Consider the following 24721-nt stretch of genomic DNA (forward strand, 5'->3'; position numbering starts at 1 on the left):
TTAAACCCCCGACATTAGGTCCTCATTTTTCCCCTCCCTCCCCGCTCCCCCCTCCCGCATGAGCCCTTGATAGTTACTTTGATTTGGCATCTTGTGGACTCAGTGCGATGGAGATCTTGTAGAAGCCTCAGAGGATGGCATTGGGGAAAAGGAATAAGGCAAAGATAATCATCCAAAAACTGGCAAGAAAAGCAAAACCTTGAAGTTAAGGCCTAAAACCCCCTTTTCATGTTCTTTGTTTTTTCCTCCCCTTGCACTGTACCCTTCACCCCTTTACAAAAGGTAAGCAAAACCATAGCCAGGTATTCAGTGCCGTCAAAAGGCACTGACAGCCCCTTGGAGAGGCAGCATCGTGGTTGTGTGCAGTAACTCAAAGTCAGACGGCCTGGATTGGAATCCTGATTTTGTTACTTAGTAGCTTATTGATTTGGATCGAGTTAATATCTGCCTCAGTTTTGTCATCTATAAAATGGGGATAATAATAGTTTTTACCTCGTAGGATTGTTATGGAATTAAAGAAATTAATCTCTGTAAGGTAAAAAAATGGATCAAAACACTGTACCATCGTCATGATTGGAGCCATAAAACTTTCATTGGCAGATTTTCAAAAGTAAACGAAGAAGCCTTTCTTCCTACTCTGCCTTAGTCTGGAAGCTCCACTGCGAACTTGGATCATAACAGAAATAGTCACATTTCATGCTGAAAGATTAGATTAGAAAAGCCCATTGCAAGTGAGTCCTTTCTGACTTCAACCCGTTTGGACTGAGTACACTGCTCCTTTCTCCTGCGGAGCCGCTGGTGGGTTTGAACTGCTGACCTTGTAATTTAACAGCCCAATGCTTAACTCACTGTGCCTACAGGGAATGCAGTGACCGCAGATTAATAATGGACTTTAGTGATCTTGAAGATGGTGCAGTACTGGACAAAGTTTCATTCTGTTATACAGAAAGTTGCCCGGAGAACCAACTCCCAGTCACAATTCCTGCTTCTGTCAGGAATTCTTCCATTGCGCAAATCATGCCAGCCCTTTAAGGGGGTTATCTTGCATCTCACCTCCCCCCTGAAGCTGACACTATTCAAGCAAATAAAATAGAGCTTCTCTGACTTCATGTGTCATGTTTTCTATTTGATTTTTAATGAGTCATTTATTTGGCTTTTAATCAGTTACAGTTAAATATTACTTGCTTAGCATTTACATGTATGCATGTGTTTACTGTAATAATTGCAAATTCTTTAGAGACCGAGTTCCTAGTCCTATATTGCTTTGTAACTCTTGTAACTCTCATACCTGAGATAAAGTTGTATAGATTAGAGAGAGAGAGAGAGAGAACCCCCCAAAACCCATATTTTTCTCTCCCCAAAGCTATGTATTTAACTTTTGGACAAAACAACCTTATCACGGAGAGAGAGAAAGAACCCCCCAAAACCCATATTTTTCTCTCCCCAAAGCTATGTATTTAAATTTTTGACAAAACAACCTTATCACCTTCAAAGTACTCTCCATTACACTTAATACATTTGTCAAATCTGTGATTCTATTCTTGGAAACATTTTTTAAACTCATGTGTTTGGATGGCTGACAGGACTTCCCTCGTTTTTTTCTTCATCTCTTCTACGTTGTCAAATCGCTGTCCTTTCATGTCCCTCTTCATTCCAGAAACAAAAAGTCAAACAGTGAGGTAAGGTGAGGAAGGTGCACGGGGGCAAGAGAGGCATGCTGTTTTTTGCCCCAAACGGGCACACTGAGATGGCTATGTGAGCAGGTACATTGTTGTGGTGGCAAAACCAGCTCCCATCTGCAACAAATCAGGCCTTTTTTGTCCCACAGTGTTAGGCAATCTTTTCAAAACCTTTAACTAGGAAGCTTGATTAATAGTCTGACCTGGTGGCATGAACTCCAAGTGCACTAGCCCCTCACATCAAAACCAAACCAATAGGCATCGTCTTGATCTTTGATTTCACTTCACTTGGGGGGGCAAGGTGATGGTGGGCATCTTTGATGGCATCTGCCAGTGACTTGAATGATGTTTGGTTTGGGGGTTATAAGGAAAGCACCAGGTCTCATCACCAGCAATGACCTTGGGGGGAAAGTCTGGGTTGCTGCGGAGCTGTTCTTTCAAAGCGCAGCATGTTTCCAGTCAGCCCTCTTTTTCCTGGTCAGTCAGAGAACCCAAGGCACAAATTTCGCAGTGACCCCTCCCATTCTCAAATCTTCTGTTTACATTTGCTGAACTGAGCTCCAAGATAGTCTAGATTGCTTCCCCATCTCTTCAACGGTCCTTCTTTGGTCTTTGAGCACAAATGTACGAAACTTGTTGACGTTTCCGCCCTTTCGGGAAGTTGGCGAATGTCCAGAACGATGTTTGTCATCAATTGACATTTAACCTTTTTGGAAATAAGAAAACCACTCGTACACTTGAGTTTTTCCCATAGCACTGTCATTGTAAGCTGTGTCCAACATCACAACAGTGTCTGCAGCATTTTTACCGAGCAGGAAACGAAATTTCACAGCCACACACTGTTCTCTTGAATCGGCTATCACAAAAAAAAGAGGTTCAAGTGAAACTGCTTTTACAAAAAAAAGTCACTGTGACCAGAGAGAACCTGCCCTGGAGATGCCGCTGGGTGTACTAATTCAGAGGGTGTGGCTTGATGCTCCCCTAGCGGGGAAAATGCGCACTACAGTTTATCAAGGGTTCCTGAGAGGGCGGGCTGAGGTGGTAGGGGAAGAATGGGGAGCTGCTATCAGGGGCTCAAGTGGGAAGAGAATGCCTTGAAAATGATGATGGCAGCAAATAAAAAAAAGGAAGTGACGATGGCAGCACATGTGCAAATGTGCTTGACACAATGGGTGAATGTATGGATTGTATAAAGAAAAAGCTCCACTCAGCAGAGCTTTTTTCTGTTTTTTGGGGTCCCCCTCATATGCACATGCTTTCCGGGTCACCATGAATCAGAATTTGACTTCCTGGGGTTTGGTTTTGGTTTACATAAGTTCATTGAAATGAAAGAAAATGTAAAAGATCCTTTCTTCTCTATTTGACACTTACATTTTGATTTTCAGTATTTAGAGATGATGGAATTAGACATAGGAGACGCTACCCACGTGTACATAGCGTTCTTGGTTTACCTGGATCTCATGGAGAGTAAGTTGTCTGTTCATATTTTAATTGGGGCAGGGATGGGGATTGGGGAGAAGATGAGGCTTTCTGCTCGCATGCACAATTACAGCCTTAGACACTCACCGGGGACGGTCTCTGCGGGACTATAGGGGCACTATGCGTCATAACCAACCTGACGGCAGTGAATTTGCTTTTTGGAGTTTATAGCATTGGTAACATTGTCATCCATTGTGTATGTATTCGTTTTTAATTTTATAAGTTCTTTCATTTTTATAGGCAATTATCAAATGATTATCATAGTAAAGAGAAAACATACCATTATGTATGGTATTTGCTCAGCTGAGGACTATGTCGAAGTTTGAGATTATGATCTTTAATGTTTGATAAATATCACTGTCTCTTCAAATATTTTTTCAGGTAAGAGTTGGCATGAAGTCAACTGTGTGGGCTTACCAGAACTCCAACTCATCTGCCTCGTGGGTACCGAGATAGAAGGCGAAGGGTCACAGACTATAGTGCCTACACCCATCAGTGCCTCCCTCAGCCACAACAGGTGAGCAGGTGGTTGGGGTGTCTTTGTTTTCCTGAAGTTACTAGCACTCATTACATTAGAGGTGGTAGTATAATCTCTTTAAGGAATTTAGGACATAGCTTTACGCCTAATTACTTGAGAAATAAATTTAGCAGTAGGTGTGGTGGTTGTTGACTGAGAAGTGGAAGGTCTGAGCCCATCAGAAAAGGGCCTGGCAATCTGAGGCATCAGCCATGGAAAACTCCATGCACAATGGTTCTCTGACCGATGAGTCAGTGTCTGCTCAGTGGCAACTGTTTCTGCTTTGTAAAGTTTATGCTCAGGAACTTGAACCCTCCCAGAGGAGCCCTGATGGCATAATGTGTTATGCGATGGGCTGCTAACCGGAGGCTTAGCCATTGGACCCAACCATCCCTCCGTGGGAGAAGCATGAAGTTTCTATTCCTGTAAAGATTCACAACTTCAGAAGCCCAACGGGGTAGTTCTGCCCTTTTAAAACTTTGTTTATTATTATAGTTCATTCATTTTGGCAGCCATGTAGTTCTCCATGGTTTACTTGTGCCACAGATTATTTATCTTGATGGTGGAGTATTGCTACTGTTCAACATTAGGGATAGTTTTAGACTATTTTTCTAAGTGGCTGCCTTAATTTACATTTTTGGAAACATATCCCACATTTGGTATTGTCCGATTTATGCACGCATTAATTTATAAAGAGGTGGCAGTCTGCTTGTAAATAATTACAAGCTGGGAAATCCTTTGGGGCATTTCTCAGTTTTTAAGGGTCACTGTGAGTTGCAATCGATTGAAAGTTAAATATACATTATCATCACGTTGTGGTTTTAAATGTGCACTTTGTCAATGACGTTAAGCATCGTTTTATGTACTCATTTGCCACCTAGATTCCTTATTTGGTCAAGACTGCATGCAAATCATTTGCCCATGCTTTCAAACTTGGGTTGTTTTATGTTGTATTGTGAGTTATTTTGATTAGTTATTGTAGAGACAATTCCTTTATCAAATATGGTTTTTGAAAATACTTTCTTCCAGTGTGTGGCATGCCTTTTCACTTACTTAGCAATTTCTTTAAAAGAGTAGATACTTTAAATTTTGATTGAAGTCAATTTTATCAATTATAAAACCTACTGTGGTTTTTGTATTCTATGTAAGAAATATTTATTTGCTTAACCCAAAGTCATGTAGATTTCCTCTTATGCTATCCTCTAGAAGTTTTACAGTTTTAGGTTTCACATTTATTCATTTTGAATAAATTTTTATATATTGCATGAGATAAGGGGTCAAGGTCAATTTATTTGGCAAACTAAAATCAGATTCATTGCATTGAGTCAGTTTTGACTCAAAGTGACCCTATAGCCCAGGGCATAACTGTCCTTGTAGGTTTCTGAGGCCACGGAGTGGCTGGTAGTTTCGAAGTACTGCCTTGCCTTTAGCAGCCGAACTTGAACCACTATGCCACCAGGGCTCCGGAGTCACTTGGCAAACGGGTGTACCTTGTTCCAGTAGCATTTACTAAAAAGGCTGTCCCCATTCAATTACTATGGCAACAGTGTTGAAAATATACTGACCATATGTGTGTTGGTTTATTCCTGGGCTCTCTCGACTGTACTGTTGATCCATATGTCTGTTCTTCTGTCAGAGTTACACTATTTAGATTACTGTATCTTTATAGACAGACTTGAAAAACAGGCAGTATAAGTCTTAAAACTTTGTTCTTCTTTTTGAAAGTTGTTTTTAACTATTCTAGGTCCCCCCCCCCTTTATATATAACATTTAAAAATCAGCTTTTTGAGTCTTAGAAAAAGTTTGTTGAGATTTTGATCGGAATGGCACTGAATCTACGAATCTATTTGAAGAGGATTCCAATAGTGTGTCTTCTGATTCATTAACATGATATATAAATTCCACTTAGGTAATTCTTTAATTTCTCTTAAAATGATTTCATCATTTTCACTCTATAAATTATATATGTATTTTGTTAGATTTATGCCTAAGTATTTGTTTTTGATCCTACTGTAGAGGCTCTTTACATTTCAATTTCAATATGATCATTACTAGTGTATGGAAAACCAATGTTTGCTCATACAGATTGCGTTCTGCTAACCTTGCTAAGTTAACTGATGACTTCTTGACGTGGTCTTGTAGTCTTTGGTCTCTTCTGTGGAGATGATTATGACATCTGCTAGTAAAGGCAATTTCATTTCTCTGTTTGTCTCACTTTTCTCTGGCCATACTGCACTGGCTGTGACCACCAGTTTAATGTTTACTAGAAGCTGTGAGAGCAGAATCCTGCTGCGGTCCCACTCAGAGAGAGAAACTGTCTTTAACCATTACTGCGATGTTAGCTGTAGGTTTTGCTTGTTTTTATCAGGCTGAGGAAATTCCTTTTTATTTCTAGTTTGTGGAGAATTTTTGTTATGAATGGATGCTGTATTTTGTTAAATGTTAACTCACACTACTGATATCATCTGTTTTATAATTTTAAAATGTGTATTTGTTGACTTATTTTTATTTTCAAATGTCTGTCAAGCTGGCATTCCTGAGATAAGACCTGTTCCATATAATTCATTCAGTTTGCTAATATTTAATAAAGATTTTCATATCTATGTTCTTAAAGGATATTAGTCTGTAGCTTTTTAATTATTCCTTTGTCTGTTTTTGTGTTAATGAGCTAGCAGTTGTTAATGAGCTAGCCTCTTTTTAATTTTCTGGAAGTGTTTTTATAAAATTGGAATTATATTTTCTTTTTTATTAATCATTTTATTTGGGGCTCATACAACTCCTATTATAATCCATCCATCCATCCATTGTGTTAAGTACATTTGTACATTTGTACTTTTGTTGCCATCATCATTTTCAAAACATTTTCTTTCTACTTGAGCCCTTGGTATCAGCTCCTCATTGTCCCCCTCCCTCCCTGACCCTTCTTCCCTCATAAACCCTTGATAATTATAATTTATTATTATTTTTTCATACCTTGCACTGTCCATGTCTCCCTTTACCCCCTTGTTTGTTGTCCATCCCCCTGTGAGGTGGTTATAGGTTGGTCATTGTGATTGGTTCCCCCTTCCTCCCCGCACCTTCCCCTTACCTTCCTGGTATGGCAACTCCCAATATTGGCCCTGAGGAGTTTATCTATCCTGTATTCCCTGTGTTTCCAGCTCTTATCTGTACCCATGTATATGCTCTGGTCTAGCCAGATTTGTAAGGTAGAATTAGGGTTATGATAGTGTGTGTGGGAGGGGAGGAAGCATTAAAGAACCAGAGGAAAGCTGTATGTTTCATTGGTGCTATACTGCACCCTGACTGGCCCATCTTCTCCCCACGACCCTTCTGTAAGGGGATGTTCAATTGCCTACAGATTGGCTTTGGGCTTCCACTCTGCACTCCTCCCTACCCCCATTCACATTATGATTTTTTGCTCTGGGTCTTTGATGCCTGATACATGATCCAGTTGACACCTCATGCTTGTACAGGCTGGTGTGCTTCTTCCATGTGGGCTTTGTTGCTTTTCAGCTAGATGGCCGCTTTTTATCTTCAAGCCTTTAAGACTCCAGATGCTCTATCTTTTGATAGCCAGGCACCATCAGCTTTCTTCACCACATTTGCTTATGTACCTGCTTTGTCTTCTATGATAGTGTCGGGAAGGTGAGCATCATGGAATGCCAGTTAAATAGAACAAAGTGTTCTTGCATTGAGGGAGCACTTTAAAGGAGGCCCAATGTTCATCAGCTTCCTTAATACTAAGCCAATAAATATATGTACATAGATCTATTTCCCCATTGTCATATATAAATATATTTACATATGTACATGCCTGTATTTAGATCTCTATAAAAGCCCATTGCCTCCTAGTTCTTTCTTCTATTTCATGTTCAGCTTCCATTTGGGTTTCAATAATTCCTCTCGGCTACATTGCCCTTGATCAAGCCCTACCAGACCTCCTATACCCTCGGCACCATCGATTTTTCAGTCACTTGTTGTTCCCTTGTCCCTGGGTTTGTTAACACCCACTTCCTCCCTCCTCTCCCCTCCCAACCCCACCCCTCCACTTCTCCCCTGTCCCCCACCCCAACTGTCCTCCCATTGTTTTCTCCTCCTGCCTGTTTATCCCATGTCTATCTTATCTAGATAGACATGCAGAGATAGTAAAGTGTACAAACACAAGAACAAGCAAAACAAAGCAACAAGAGATAATAAAACAATAGCTCCAACAACAACAACAAAAAGCCAAAAAAGCAAAGCCTATAAATAGCTCAAGGTCTGTTTATTGTCCTTTATGAGTGTTTTCCAGTCGAGTCTGATGGGGGGCCATGCCCTGGCCCCACAGTCTATTTTTGGTATCCCCTGGGGACTTCATTGCTCTGCTCCCTTTGCTGTTCTGTTGCATGCCCTTAGTGTTTCAGCTCGGTGTGGTAGGGTCAGAGTGGGCACAATTCCTGCAGTGTGCCTCCAGTGTTGTCCCCTGTATCGCTATGGGTTGGTGAGGGACGTCTTGTCTGGTGGTGGGACCGGTCCTATGGTCCTCTCTGTGCATTGGCTGCTCTGAGCAAAAGTATTGTCCTCAGGGCTTGGTGGGCCAGGATGTGCTTCACTCCTTTTACTTCTCCCCTCATTTGCTTCTGTGTGCTCTGATCAGACATGTCCCTCTCCTTGAGCTGTAGCTTCAGTGCTGTCCTCTGAAATGAATTCTTCTGGGAGTAGGGGGGAATTATATTTTCTTTATATGCTTGTAAGTGAAACCATCCGAACCTGAGACTTTCTTTCTATGAAGATGTTTCAAGTAAAGATCTAGTTATGTTGAAAAATGTATGGCTATCAAATTATTGATTTTTTTTCTGAGTGAACATTGGCATTTGTATTTTGGAAGAACTATGTCTATTTAATCTATGTTATCAAGCTTTTTGATAACAAGTCAATGTATATAATATTCTCTTTATTATCATCTTATTATTTAGAGGATCTATAATGGCACTCCCTATTTTATTCTTGTTACTGGTTAACTGAGCACCTTATACATTTACCTCTAAAACTGTCCTATTTGTATTCCATAAAGTCTACCCATTAAAAAGAAAGTGCTCTCTTTTAAATCTCCCTAATCTACCTTAGAGGCTTGCAAACTTCCCAGTAAAGCTCTAGATAGCAATTACTTTAGGTTTGTGGACTGCCTGATCTCTAGCAGAACGACTCAGCTGTGCTATGGCCGTCTCAGAGCAGCCATCCAGCACCAAGCGCACTGCTGTGGAGTTGATGCCCTCTGACCGCGAGCCCGCAGAAACGGGTAGAACTACTCCTGTGCGACTCTGAGGCTGAGACTCTTCATGGGCGGAGAAAACCGAGTCTTCTCCCCAAAGCAGCATAGGCGATACGTATATGAGTGGATGTGACTCTGTTGTTATAAAATTATATTTATAGCTGGCAAAATTTGTCCCCTAGGACAACATTTGCAGACTCTTGATCTATGACTTGCCCCTCTAACCTTTTGTTTTTAACATTTTTCTCTGTCAACTCTATTTGCCAGATTGGCAGCTGGAATCGGGGTCTTGATCAGATTTGGTCTGATTTTGTTAGCAAGGCTATAGCTGATGGTGTATTCTTTCATCCGGGTAATGCTCTTTTGAAGGTCTTACTAGCTTTTGATTCTTAATGCCTAGCTCTGTTGTTGTTAGTTACTGGCAAGTTGATTCTAACCTTTGCTAGTATTGTTATTTTTGACTTAAGATTCTAGTATAATTCTCTTAGACTACAGCATAGATAAGATAGCCTTTGTTCTCAGTGCTTCTGACTTCTTCCTTATTCCCACTCATGAAAGCATGCTGGAATGTGAGTAGATATAACTGGTGATCTATTATAACCCTAATCCACTACCATGGAATCAGTTCTGACTCATCGTGATTCTCTACAGCAGCGGGTCAGACGACACTTTTACAAGGCGCGCCTGATTCATGGCAGTAGCAAAATCACACTTAGGAAGTAGCAACAAAAGTAATTTTATGGTTGGGGGGGTGCCACCACCACATGAGGAACTGTCTTGTAGGGCCACAGCATTAGGAAAGTTGAGAACCACTGCTCTGGGACTGCTGAGGCTGTATGAGGCTTCATGGGATCAGACAGCTTCAGCTCTCTTCTCAGAGAGGTTCACCCTTTGGACCGCTGGCCTTGTGGTTTATTATATTTAGTATATTAAAAAGTAACCTGTCAGAGTTACACTTTATTATTAGAAATCATTTAGTTGCCTCACATTGAACAACTCAGTTCAGCACCAGTATAAATGACAATTGTAGCTGTTCTGCTCAGCTGCTTGTGTGTGTGTGTGTGTGTGTCCACTTAGGCTCTGCATTCCTCAAAAACTTCAGATAGCACTTCACTAAAAGGAAAGCTAGGCTGCATGAAAACTTGAGAGTAAGGGGACACATGACAATTTTTGGGGGGTGCAATTACCTATTACTTAAAATGGGTGTAGAGCATCTTTAACCTAATATGGTCTATTCCTTATCGGAGTCCCCATGTTTAGGAGTGTTTTTTTTTTTTAATGTTGAGCCAAACAACCCTTCCATTTACACAATTACCTACAATGTAGTTAGGCATTTTTCTAGTAATAGCAATAAATACTTCTTGTATAATAGAAAATCATTTTAAAAAGCTATCCAGCTACTTGACTATTGACTGCTAGAGGGTCCTATGTGAGGAGACCTCAAAATGTGTGTGGAAAAATGGAATTAAATGACAATGGAATGTATTCACAAACTTCTTGCAACTCCCTCATGGTTGTATGACTTAGTCCTTCCATCTGTTTATGGCTATTGACTTCTTAACCAGTCAGCACTGTAGGCACTATTCCGTGTTCTATCCGTGTGCATTTCTGAGGATATCTGTAGAAAAGTTTTTATATTAATTTTCAACGTACTTTTCTAGGAGATTTTGTCTTCATAGGCTCTGGCGAGAGGGCAGACACATGCCAGTGCAAGGTGCATGTGTATTTGAGTGGCAATGAGTGAATGCATTATTTTGAGCAAAAGCACAGTTTGTGACCAATCTTTGCTCTGCAGCAGTTATACATAATATATAGTAGTAGTTAAACACTTTGTCAAATATTTCAGGTCTCAGAAGGTCTTATGTATACTAGCCCCTTGTGAAAACATTGATTTATTGGTAATTGCTGATCTACAGTAGGAGCATAAAATTGGTCAGATGCCCATTTCTGATACCTGGTGGGAAACTTGTATGTGGAATATTAAGTGATTAATTCTTAAAGGGAAGGATATATGTTTTTCACTCTTCTAGAATTTCTTAAAGCTAGTATAAAATAAATTTTAGTTTATGTTATAAAATACCGTACTAAAAGATGTATCTGGATGGTGACATTCATATGTTGAGTATTACAGATTGCTTCTTGCTACAGTGCATTTAAGGAATCCATGTAGCTAGTCTGGTAAATGACCAGAAATAGAAGTTGCTTTCTCAACTCTAGCAATAGCATAAAAGCATAGTCTCATATCTACAGAAGTCACGATATCTCATAGTCTAAAGGCGAGACAAACACAGGAATACTGACTAAAGCCCAGACCTGTCTTTTCAGTGCTACCATGTCAGATAAAGCCAAAACCTTTGTTCAGGTAGCTTTCCTTGCTTCCCTTTGGGCTACCTAGCCATTGATATTTATTGAGTACCCTAAAAGGAAGACATTAGGATAATAATATCACAATTTTCTGTAATAGAATTAACAATAATTATATAATAGCTGCAAATAAGTAAATATCTTAAGTGACTTATACAAGAAATCATAGTAAGTTATGAGGATAAAAAGATTTTATTATTTTTTTAACTGCCAGTGTCTTTTCTTTCTTTCTTTTTTTTTTGGCCAGTGTTTTTTCAATAGCAAAATCACAGTTATGAGGTAGCAACGAAAATAACTTTATAGGTGGGGAGTCACTACAACATGAGGAACTGTGAGGAAGGTTGAGAACCACCGCTCTGGAGGCAAAATGAAGCATGGAAACCCACAAGGATTTGTGGGGAGGATAAAAAGTCAAATGACAGACTCTCCAATATTTTCCCGTTGCTCCTTCATGTGTGAGGCTCTGGGATACGAAGGAGCACGGCCCTTGCTCTCAGTGCGGACCCAGCATCCAGGGCTGAAGCAGAGTGACATTGACATGCCACTTGCTAAATGTCAGGAGAGCACACAGGATACTGAGCAGGACTGCAGAGAGGAGAGTCAAGCTGGCGTAGGGGTAGAGGAGTGGGGAGAGTCTGAGAAAGATTCCCAAAAGATAAGTTGTTTGAAATGTGTGTAGGCATTTAATGTGGAACAAGCATGGGAACGACTGCACCTGGCAAAGTCATACCACAAGCGAAACTTTGAAGAGCAAGAGGGAGTGCTGCCTGCACCCAGTAGAGCTCCTAAGACCATTGGAAGGGATCCAGGTAGGAAGGCACTCTGCTGGCAGGGGGCAGTGGTAGACTGGGATATGTAAGACAATTGACCAAGATGATGGAAGACTTTGGGAGTGCACCATCAACAACAGATGTGAACGTAGAAAACCACTTTGCCTGCAGTAAACTCCTGGTCACTCCAAAGGGCGAGAAAGAGCGAGGGTAACGTGTGTACGAGAGAGAGTGGGGCAAGGATGGAGCCGAAGTGTGGGTCAGAAACAGAAGCCGGCAAGGAATTCAAAGGTGAGAGAAAGTAAGTCAAGAGTGTGGTCAAAGGTGAGAGAAAGTAAGTCAAGAGTTTGGTCTGTAGAGACTTTTAAAGCAATACATTAACGAACATAAGGATACGTTAGAAGCAAACTTGCAAGAGTCTCCACAAAGTAGAGTGCCTGCAGTATCCACCAGCTTGCAAGCTTTGTCCCCATCTCCCCCTTTCCACGGTAAGTGAAACAGGCATTGGTGCCCCGTCTGAGAAAGCACTCTGCCAGAACCGTGGCTAGCCTTCCTCTCGTGTAGTTGAATCTCCCCTCCTTCTGTGGTTGTGAGTATTCTTTTCCCTACTCTCTTGGGAAAGGGACTACATTAATGGTGGCTTTTGGTTAGCAGAACTAATTGAAGCCCTTCCCTACCCATTTATAAGATTTAAACCTGAAGTGATGTATGGTTTCCAAGGGTGCTCCATGATCATCTCCCTGTAATTAAAAACATTTCCCCTTTTAAGAAGGGTAGTTATTGTCTTTTACAAATTCATTTAATGACCATTATTTTATTTGAAAGGAGTCCTGGTGCTGCCACGAGTTAGGCTGCTAGCTACAGCTTCTCAGAGCTTCAAAGAGTCGCAAGATGTGGCTCTGCGCGTGTCAAGATTTACAGTCTCCGAAACCCTGTGTAGAGCCTCTTGGAGTTGGAGTTGACTTGATGGCAGTGGATTGATTTTCTTTAAGGCCTGAAGTCTATTAGTGGGGTAAAATGATTTGTCACTTTGTTTCTCTGTGTGTCAGGAGATGTGTCCTCACACTGCCTCTGTGGAAAATCTCTCTCGTTAGGGCAACCCCCAATTTCTGGCAGTTTCTTTGAACTGACACAGCATTTTTCTCTCTTCCCCTCCGAAAGGCAGCCTGCAGTTTATTTGCGCAGAATGACTTCCCACTGGGCTGAATAGACAGAGACGCATTTGATTGTTCAGGAGATTCCCTTGGGATTCCAGCTGCCTTAAGTTTGCAGTAGGCAGGCGTTGGCATGGTTCCCAGGGAAGCGGTCTGTCATCCCGGAGACTTTTCTTCAGACCGAGCCTGTGGCCGGGTAAGGCTTCTTTGGTGGCGGTGACACATTGTGCTGCGCTGCCGCCGTCTGTGTTCTCACACACGGTCCAGTAGAGAGGCCAAGGACTTCATCTCTGCGCTGAGAAGGCTACTGCATGCCCCAGGTTGGCCACCCCGAGGTGGGCAGGCGGCCACAAGCTCTGTGTGCATTGAAATGGATAGGACTTCCCACCCAGAACACCTTGCTCTCATCGCAGCACCATTTGCAGTTAAAAGTCATGTTGCCTTTGGGTACATCTCCAGAGATGACTTAATTTCTGTTGTAGGATAGTTACAGAAAAATTAATGCCAAGATTGATGGAAAGTATTTAAATAGCTTAGTCAAAAGACATTAGTTTTCAATTATATTACCTGTGTGTTTGCCTCAGGATTATTTCCAAATGAGCCACATCAAGATTTAGAATCACCCTCTTTACTGTACTCATCCCTCCTTTCTGAGTAGCTCTGAGAAAGGGAAACCTGGTACAAATGACACATTTTTCTGACTGTGGATCAATAAGGATTATTACTCGTAATTTAGGTGGAGATTTCCCTTGGTCTACAACTAACTCAAACCTGATTTCTTGTCTTGATAATTCAGTTTCTGTTCCTACATGGATTTGTGTGAGACTTGCCACATATGTACTGTTCCCCATTGAGAGGAGTCTGTGGCTCAGGCTGAGAGTCAGGGTCGAGCTGCGCACCGTTGCTCTCAGGCTGTTTGTTTCTGGAATCGGCTCACCAGGCCTTTCTTTTGAGGGCCTTTAGGTGGCCTGGACTCTCCCACCATTCAGATCACAGCCGAACACTTGTGAACTGTTTGTAGGGACTCCATTTGAATGATGCTGAATCGTATGATCTGCTATCTTATTTTAGATTTGTATGATGAACAGCTTTATAATATTTTTTCCACAGAGCTGAGCTTTTGAAAGTTTCATATATACACAGACACATATGAACTTTGTTCTGTTTATAAATTAAGATTTTTAAACTAAGAATGCTAGACGTTAAATGAGATTACAGTAATCTGATAATTCTTATTGTTTTCTGAATCTTAACAGCCGTATGTTATTTCTAAACGAGAACTTCAGAGCCTTTTAATAGTTTATATGAACCATGTGTTACATTAGTATGAACTATCTTATTTTAGATTTCTGCAATGAACATGTTCATATTATTTCTCCAGAGAATTGAGCTTTTAAGGCATATATATATATATATATATATAAATTAGTAGTAATAATAGTCATAATAAATTGAGAAAATACAGTCTTGTGACCTGAAGGCAATTTAAGAGTTTGGTGAGATATCCTGTAAAGAACACAAACAAGAAAGGTCTTGAACAGGGGGAGGTGATAATATTCCTTTAAATAGACATTAAAATAGACTGGAGGAGATCCTGAACTAGAGTCTGTAAGATTTTCCAGGTGATTTTAGGGAACAGAGTGATGAACTGGGCGGACCCATTGGCAGTTTTCCTCCATGTACTCACCAGGGAGGATAAACAAGAGCTCAGAGATGGGAACTTCCATTTCCTTTTTGACAGTGACTTCCCTCAGCCCTGAAGACAAAACCCCCTTTACAACATAGAGCTCATTTCCAAATGTTATGGTTTCCTGTATGGGTGTTTGGGGTAAGTCTGAAAATGTTTTGGTGTTTGTACCAGGCAGAGAACCCTGAGAATATGCATCAGTTTAGAACAGAATGGAAATTTCTGCCCTAAATTTCAACATTTTGGAAAGACTTGCCTTAGGGGGAAAAATCTATCTGTCTGTCTGTCTACCTACCTACCTACCTATCTGTCTGTCTATCCTATAGCCTTCCTTCCCTCCCTCCCCAGGATATAGAGCTATAGAGGTAAATGTATGTGATTTCAAAGTCTCGAGAAGTGGAAAACATGTAACGCAGTCTTAATAGTGTGTGTTCTTGTTTGTTTTTCCCTCTCTGTGCACCACACTCTGCCAGTCAGAGGAGTTTAAGACTTATGTTTAACTTGAATGCATCGCAGTGGCTTTGGGTGTTACTAGAGACTAACTGTGATGCCAATGCCTACGGACAGAGAAGATTTAGATAATTTCAGATTTCTGTCTATTCAAGATCTGGATCTTCTTTCTATGTCTTTAGGTAAAAATATTAGTTCAAGATGGAGAGTCGACAAAAATAGCTTCTTCCCCCCTACCACTGTTCAGACCATGGTTTATCACTTTTGAAGAAGGAAATCTTTAAAATAAAAATTTGCCTTCCGGAAGTTATTGAAGCGTGTTATCTTTTCTAGAGGATGTCCCTTCCTATCCAGGCTGTAGGGTCTCTGGTTGCTTCATCTAAATACCTCTCTTTACAGTGAATCTCGGTTATGATTAGAAGCCTAGCTAATTGTCATGTAGTTTGACCCAGATGGAAGTTTATATTTTTAAGGACTACCACTCAATTTCTGGGGTCCATGCTATCTGCTTTATTAAATGGTATGGGGCATTTTCTGTCCTACTATGGGTGCTCTGTACACTAGTATATTTGGGTTAATGCTCACTTGTTAGTAATAGCCATGTGTGACCGGACAAATACAAATATGATGTCCCCATTTTCAAGGTCACAGATTTTGTATAAGTACTACGTAACAGTACTTGTATTTACAACTGTTGGAGTGCAAAACCCTTGTGTCTGTGCTACCTAGTTTGATACTTACAGTAAACCTGTATGTCGACGGAGAGCCTTCCTGCTTTCACTGTGATTAAATGTATATAACTAAACACGTGCCATTTCAACCTGTTTTAAGTGTTCAATTTGTTAACGTGAATGATAGTCACCATGTCATGCAACCATCATTACCCTCTATTTCCATTTTTTTTCATGACCCTTAAAAAAGGAACCTGATAACCCTTTAAGGAACAACCCCCCATTTCCTCCAGGCTTTCTGCTCCTATTAACTGCTAATACATTTTGGCCTCTATGCAATTGGAGTTCATGTTAATAGATGGTGCAGTGGTATGGACCCACCTTTACTTTGTTGAGCGTGGAGCTCAAGATGTAGCACACTTTATTATAGGGACTATCTTTTCCTCCACTGAATGTAATGGACAGCCTTGTTGAAAATCAATTGACTATAGATGACTGTAGGGTTTGTAAACTCTCAATCCTGATCCATTGATCTGTATGTGTACCTTGATAGCAGTACCAGACTATTTTGATTACTGTAGCTTTCATGGGATATTTGAGTCTTCTTACCTTACTGTTTTTCAAGATTGCTTTGCCTGTTTGGGGCCCCTTGCAATTCCATATAAATTTGAAAATTGACTTAAAAAATGTTTCTACAAGGAAGGTTGTAGGAATTTTGAGGGGAGTGGCATTAAATCTGTAGATTGTATTGGGCCGTATTAACAGCATGAGCTAAACTACATACATTCTTCCAATCAGTGAACTTGGAATATCCTCCATTTCTTTAGAAGTTGTTTAGTTTCTTTCAAGGATCCCCAGTGGTACAGTGGTTAAGCACTGTGCCACTAATGGAAAGGTCAGTGGTTTGAACCCACCAGCCGCCCTGCTACAAAAAAGATGTGGCGTGTGCTTCTTCCATAAAGAAAATCCTACAGGAACCAAAGGGGGCAGATTATAATGAGTTGTAGTGTTTTCACCAGCAGTGACGTTTTCATTTCTTTTAGCAATGTTTTATAGTTTGTAATGTACAAGTCTTTTATCTTCCTGATTAAATGTATTCTTAGGTCTTTTACTTTTTTACATGCTATTATAAGTGGATTTTTTTTCTTCTTGATCTCCCTTCCCGATTGCTCATTGTTGGTATATAGAACCCAGCTGATTTTTGCATGTTAACCTTGGCTCTGCCACTTTTGTGTGAATTCATTCTCTTTAACAGCTTTCTGTGTAGACGAGGTCCTGTCATCTGTGAATGTGAGGAAACAGACTTATATGCTCGTTCTCTCCACGAATAATGATAGCCTTGATGAACTTAAATGATAGGTCAGCAGCTTTGTATAACTGCTGTCTTACTAGCCAGCTGTCGCTCTGGCCGTGGCCGTTCAGTGGTAGACTTCCGACCTTACATGTGGGAGCCTGGGTTTGAGTCTCAGCCACTCAACGTGCACAACCACTCCTTCTGTCAGTGAGGCTGTGTGCTGCTGTGGGCTGCACAGGATGAAGCAGAGCTTCCAGAATAAGACAGCATAGGCAGAAAGGCGAAGGGGCCCTGGTGGCGTCGTGGCAACTAGTTGGGCTTTGATTCTACTCCGGTAAACTGTTGCAGTCTCGGAAACTCACAGGGCAGTTCTACCCTGTCGTATAGGGTCGCTGTGAGTCTGCATCCACTCGCTGTCAGTGAGGAAGAAAGGCAGCCCTACTCCCCTCATTCAGCCCAATGAAACGCCTACACATTGCAGTCGTTCAGTCTTTAACCAATCACAAGGTTAGTACAGGCCTAGGCAGAGCTGTGTTTTTTCATGGGTACCATGAGTAGGGGTGGATTTGGCAGTGGCTTTCTAGAAGAGCAAGAACTCTTCTCGAAGCTTATTGCTGTTTGAAGTTACTCTTAAAATCTACAGTCTTTATGGCAGATAAAAAGTATGATAATTGTGATAATATTTCGCAGCAGAGATTTTTCTATTTAGGTGCAATAGCAAATAGAACAGGTAAAGAGAGACCATAGAATTTTTACTTGAGATTGAGAAGTGGAGACTTAAAAGGAGAAATAACACTTTCATTAAGGAGAATATACTTGTAAATTGTTTATGTATTCAGTTGTAGAAAGTTAATATGCTAGTAAACCACCACACACACACCCCCCCACAATTTCTGGAGAGAGAATTGGTTGACTTAATGAAAAACCAACCAACACCAAAAAAAACTGATCATTGTTTTATTTTTTAAGAAATACCTTTTTAAGAAAGTTCCTCTGGAGGTTGTATTTTGCTGAATTATTGAACCCAGCGGGACCGAGTAAGTAATAAGGATTTTTAGTTTGTGGTAAATTAAGATGAATAGTGCTTTGAAGACCAACCTGTTGGGTTTGGTATGTTATTTTCCACAGCAAGAAAGCTGAAGTGTAGTTCTTCATTGGACTGATTGCTTGTTCTATAAGTTTAGCGAACAGAACGAAGCAGCTATATGTAGGAAGGTCATCAGGGCAGCTTTATTTTATTAGCCACCCTGCTCCCGCCCCCCAATGAAAGAATTGTGCAGCAATAGTGCAAAGACAGTGAAATTTTGTCAACTTAATGGAATTGTAGCCATTAAAATTCAAAGTATAAAGGCTGTAGGGGAAATGTTTATTGTAGTTTATTAAAAACAAACAAAAAGTCAGACAACCAAATTATGACCCACACATACTTAATATACCAAGTTGGTAAGTTGGAAAATGAATACCAAGGATCCTTAGTGGTTTAGATGTACTAAACACTATTGCCATAGTATTACACAAATAAGTATTTTTATATAAGTTAATATTTATACATTGTCTCTTCCCCCAAAGAGGTAGTTTTGTACGATTGATAGGCCACTCTTTTTTCATGTTGCTATCTTAAAAAACCGTCTCACTTCAGAAAACAGTTCATAGGGCGGGGAGTGGTATGATTGGCAAAAAATACAAGGTGAACATGATTTGCATAAAAATACAGATGAATACCAATCTGTAAATTCATGAGCTGTTTGACTCTCTCAGGGGTGATGATCAAGAGATGGGGGGGGGAAATAAAGACGAAAGTCAGTAGATAGCCCTGTACTATGGATTGAATTGTATCCCTCTAAATATGCATTAAATCTTGGCCACTAATTGCTGGTGCTGGTGAGTAAACAATGGGCTACTAACTTCAAAGCCAGTGGTTCACAGCCATCAGCCACCCCATGGGAGAAAGATGGGCTTATTTGCCTCAGGAAAGAGTTATAGCCTCAGAAACTCTATATAGCGTCACTGTGAGCCGGCGTCAACTGCATGGCAGTAGATTTGGTTTAGGTTTTATACCTATACATAGGTAAACAATGTTTGGTAATATGATTTCCTTTCTTGTGTTAATTATGAATCTCTTTTGGACTATCAGAATAGTAGAATGGACACAAAGCACCCAGGGAGAAGAGGAAGAGACAGGCATTACAGAGAGCTACATCTGCAAGGCTTGCTGGCAGCTAGGAAGCTGAAATCGACAAAGGACTTCCTTAGAGGATCATGCCCTAGCTGTACTTTTAGCCTGTTGAGCTGCAAGAAAATAACTTTATGTCCTGTAAAGGCACCCACTCCTGTTACTTGTATAATAGCAGCACTAAGTAAGTCGTCCTTATTTGCAGGACTCGTATGGAGAAGACAGCTTTAAATGTTTATATTTGAGTCTTCAGAGGTTTATGTAGCCAGCAGTATGGATACAATGCGCTTTGATTTCCTAGGGCTGCTGTAACACAGTACCACAAAGGAGGGGATTACAACAATACACATTTCTTTTCTCATGGTTCTGGAGGCCTGAAATCCATTATGAAGTAGATTTCCCTCTGGAGGTTCTCCGGGGAAATCTATTCCGTGCTTCTTCTCCTTCTCCTAGAAACCCTACAGGGCAGATGAGAACTGCCCCTGTGGTTGCCCATAACAGTCCGTCTTCACGGCAGTGGAAAGCCTCATCTTTGTCCTTCGGAGTGGCAGGTGATTTCAAACTTCTGACTGCGGCTACAGCCCAACTTATAACCTACTGGGCCCCCAGGGCTCTCCTTAGCTGCTGGCACTTCTGGTGGTTACTTGGTTTGTAGTCTATCACTTCAAGTCTGCGCGTCCAACCTCACATGGGCTTCCCTCCTGAGTCTTAAGTCGTCTTTCTTTTATAAAGACATTCGGCATTGGATCTAGGGTCCTCCCTAAAGCCAAGTTGACCTCATCTTAAGATCCTTAATGTTTTACATCTTCAAAGACCCTGTTTTCCAATAAGGTCACATTCACAGGTGCCACCACCGCGTGCCTGTCAGTTTGCCATGCTGTGCTGGCTTCCTTGCTGCTGCAGTCCTGGAAGCGGTGTTTTCCCACATGCGAGCAGTCACCCAAGGCGGACAGGGTTTAGCTGAGGTTCCCTAGGAAGAAGGAACCTGGGGCTCTCCTTCTGAAAACTGGCTGAGAGAAACATGAGTAGCAGCAGGGCGTTCTCTAGCACGAGCCAGAAGATGAGCCTCTCCAATCGGAAGGCAGCCAAAACCCGACACGGAACCAGCTCCTTAGAGAGTCAGCATTAATACATGATGGAGTGAACTTTTCAGGACTTTCATTTGCTGATGTGGCATGACGTAAAATGAGAAGAAACAGTGGCACGCATCGATTAATAATCAGAATGTGCAATATCTGAAGTATACATCTAGGAAAATTAGAGGTTGTCAAAGTGAAATGGAATGCATGAAGATCAATATTTTAGTCATTACTGAGCTGGAATGGACTGGTATTAGCCATTTTGAATTGGCCAATTATATGGTCTATGCAGGGAATGGAAAATCATAAAACCTTCCAAGACCTCGTCTGAAAGACAAACACAGCTCTTGATAATATGACTTCCTTGTAGAGTCCTAGTTTGTGACGTAAGAGAAACGATTTGTTAATAGAACTACTATTTAGACTTTCGTACCAACTCATCATGCTAAATAGGAATAAATTGAAGGTTTCTTCCACTTCTTCAGTCTGAGACTGATCAAGCATGCATGCAGTCAAGATGCATGGATAATTATTGATGATTAGAATGTAAAAGCTGGAACAAAGAAGGATCAGTAGTTGGAAAGTACAGCATTGGTGATAGAAATAACACTGGAGATCATATGATAACATTTTGCAAAGTCATTGGCTTCCTCATTGTAAATATCTTCTTTTCAAGAAGTTAAACAGTGACTGTACAGCATACAGATGGATTTTGCTGGATGGTAGATAGGGATCAAATCAGCTGCATCTTTGGAAAGAACTGATGGATTATCTCATTGTTGGCCAGAATCCGGCCGGGGATTGACTGTAGTACAGAGCGTCCATTGCTCATATACAAGTTCATGCTGAAGCTGGAGAAAATTAAAACAAGTCCACGAGAACAAAAACTCCAGGCTGACTGTGTGAGTTGCTTCTGAGCCACAGTGACCGCACAGCAGATGTTAGAGATCACCTCATTCAGCAGTCTGGCACATGGAATACTGGGGGCTGGGAACGATGTGCGTGACATGGCATCAAGGAGTTCACGAAGCAGACGAAGGTCAATAAAAAGAGGTACGAAGGAAAGGACCAAAATGGATGTCAGAAGAGACGTTAAAATTGATCTTTAGTGTCAACCAGCTAAATCCAAGGGAGGAGACGATGAAGTCAAGGAGCTGAACAGAAGACTTCAAAGGGTCCGCGAGAAGGGGAAAGGCCATCAATGAGAAGGACTGACCCGGAGGCTGTAATAACGAGCTCAAACATAGTGCAATTGTGAGGCGTTGGGCACTTCTCTAGTCTGTTACACATAAGGTGGGCGTCAGTCTGAGCCGACTCCCCAACACCTAACAATCGCACAGGTACCACAGATTAGGAATTGGATCTATGTTTTTTGGAAACAAATATTCAACTCAGTACAAATGTAATTGCTCACCTTCCACATTTTACAGTCTTTGCCTTTATTATTAATTGAATAATTCTGTGAATCCTAAATATATTGTAAATTTATTCTCAGGATAAGGGAGATCTTAAAGGCATCTCGAAAGTTGCACAGTGACCCAGATGTGCCGATGTCATTTACTCTGGCCATAGTGGAGTCAGATTCCACAGTCGTCTACTACAAGCTCACTGATGGCTTCCTGCTGCCAGGCCCTCAGGCTCGTTCTGAGGTAACTGAGAAGACGGGGGCAAAGTGTGAGATGCTTTTAAGTGTGGATCAAGTCTCTTCTTTAGTAATGTGAAGAAATTTAAGAAACACAAAAGTTTCATTTTTATACCTTAGACAACTGCCTGTATTTAACTCAAAGTAATATGTTCCTAGTTATTTCTGAAACAGTAACTTGATTCCACTACTCTTATTGAGAAATTTATCATTTCCCAGAGTATTTAATGTCACCAGTTATTGAATGAGTAACTTGGGTAGCAGATAAAGATTAATTATAGTTTTAAACTAAAGGATACTTCTTAACGAAATGCTAAGCTGCTTAGCAATCTGACAAGTATATTTTAATAAAGGTCCATTCTGATCTTTGTATCATTTTTATGTTGCAGAATATCTCTCTTAGAAGATGACAGCCGTATTCCGATGCTTGCTTTGTTCACACAAGACTGGATTTGAGACCTGCCGGCTGCATCTCAGAAAGGGTCTTGATTTAACTGGTTTGTTTCCCAGAGGTTTGCTTCCTGAAGAATAAGTGTTTCCAGATAGAAAATAAGACAATTGTCTTATAATGCTCTTATCTGGAGAGAGTTTAATTACAGCATAATTAACAGTTGTAGACAGACATATGCCAAAGATGTGTTGAGAGTACTCAACACTGCCTCTTTCTTGATTGGTAACACTGTTGTTGGCTTCTTATTGAGTCAGCCATCTCTCTCCTTTACTCGGCTCCCCCACATCCTGTTAACCACGAAAACTAGCCTGGAGTGGCAGTACACATACACTTTGCCCCTTGGAGAGTTTTAATGAATAAAACTCTCCAGTAGCAGATAAAGATTAATTAAGGTTTTAAGCTGAAGGACACTTCTTAAATAAAGTACTTCTTAAATGAAATACGAAGTTGCTTAACAATTTGACAAGTACATTTTAATAAAAATTTAATACAGTTATTATGCAGCGCACAGTAGAAAGTACAAGGTTTCTTCTCATTGGCTTTCATATCCCAATTGCTCTTACTTTCACTTTTATTGACTTTAAGCCCAAACTGAAAATTCGCTCCTGCAGAGCGTGAATGCTGGATCAAGATGACTAGTGAGCAGAGAAGTAAAGGGTTTCCTCCCACGCCGATGCACCATCACCGATGTAGCACACACAGCACTATGAGAGAGACGCTTTCATGAACTGGACTCCCGTTCGACTTTCACTAATCTCTTCCAACTTCTTGTCCAGAGTGCGGAAAGCTCTCCGCGCAGAGGGCCCAGTAGTATGACTTGGAATGCCCCAAATGATAAACCGCTTGAAAATCCGGGGGCAGGATCAACAACTTCTTTTTTTTTTTTTTGTAAAAGGCCAGATGGTAAAACTTTTCCAATTTGCAAGCCATGTATTAGCTGTCACAATTTCTCATCTCTTTGTAGTGTGAAGGCAAATAGACAATGTGTAAACAAAAGGGCACATGTCTGTTCCAGTTAAACTGCATTTATAAGCACACAGCCAACATTTGCCAAACCTTGCTCTAAGGCAAGGGCCAGCCTTTTGTTTTCAATCTTAAGTAGAACCAGGTAGTAAATAATTTAGGTTTTGTAAGCTTTACACAGACTAGTTTATATTATCTTTACAACCCCTTACAAATGTAAAATTTGTTCTTCACTAGGACACTATAAAAAAAAAGTTCTAGACCAAATTTAGTCCATTTGGTAATCCCGAGTCTAGTGAAATAGTTTTTTTTAAGCATATATATGTATACCTATAATGGCACATTAACTAAAAATTATCAGAATATATGAATATTATGAAAATATAAATTGTTAGTGAAAACTGAAGGTACAAAAGTACATGGATAGGCATGATTATGGCTGTAAATAATACACCAAGCATAAACTTTACAAATGACAAAGTAAGCCACATTGCTAACTGATATAGTAGGATGGGTGACTGACTTTTCCCAATATCTTAGTTTTTCTTTCCATGATTTGTATTACTTTTATAATAAAAACATTTTCAAATTTAAAGTGTTTGAAATTATGTGTCCTTTCTGCAAATCTGTATTATTGTTAAAATATTACATAAACTAGAAGCTTAAAAGAGCTCACACTAATTGTCTCACAGTTCTGTGGACTGAGGCCGGAGCACAGGTTAATTGGTCCTCTGGAACGTGTGTGGTCCAAGTTGGGCGGGTGTTTCCCAGGCTGCAGTCTCAGGTTAGACTGAGGAAGGCTCCATCTCATCACTCCTGCGGTGGTTCACAGTCTTCAGTTCATTGTCGACTATTGGATTGAGGGCCTCGGGTTTCAGTGGGTTGTTGGTGAGAAGCCCCCCTTCCTCCTTGGTCTTTCTCGACATGGTGGCTCAATCCTCAGTCCAGCAAGGGAGAGTCTCAGGAAGATGGCCCTTACCATCTATGTAACATAGTGAATCACATCCTGTCTTCTTTTACATATTCTTTTGGTTAGAAACAAGGCAAAGATCCCACCCATATTCTAAAATTTCACAGCTCAATAGGGCACAATGATA

General features: G+C 40.7%; 1 protein-coding gene across 1 annotated transcript; it reads left to right on the forward strand.

The window, feature by feature from the left end:
- Positions 1 to 3068: 3068 nt before the first annotated feature.
- TSEN15 (tRNA splicing endonuclease subunit 15) lies at positions 3069 to 24219 on the forward strand. Its single transcript, XM_045298015.1, has 5 exons — positions 3069 to 3146; positions 3540 to 3675; positions 22064 to 22217; positions 22600 to 22707; positions 23247 to 24219. Exons 1-4 carry the CDS (start codon positions 3074 to 3076, stop codon positions 22618 to 22620), a joined length of 384 nt encoding a protein of 127 aa, XP_045153950.1. The 5' UTR covers positions 3069 to 3073; the 3' UTR covers positions 22621 to 22707; positions 23247 to 24219.
- Positions 24220 to 24721: the final 502 nt, after the last annotated feature.

This window comes from Echinops telfairi, unplaced genomic scaffold (assembly GCF_000313985.2).
Source record: "Echinops telfairi isolate 266 unplaced genomic scaffold, ASM31398v2 ScPeMD7_7424;HRSCAF=8462, whole genome shotgun sequence".
NCBI classification, from domain to species: Eukaryota; Metazoa; Chordata; class Mammalia; order Afrosoricida; family Tenrecidae; genus Echinops; species Echinops telfairi.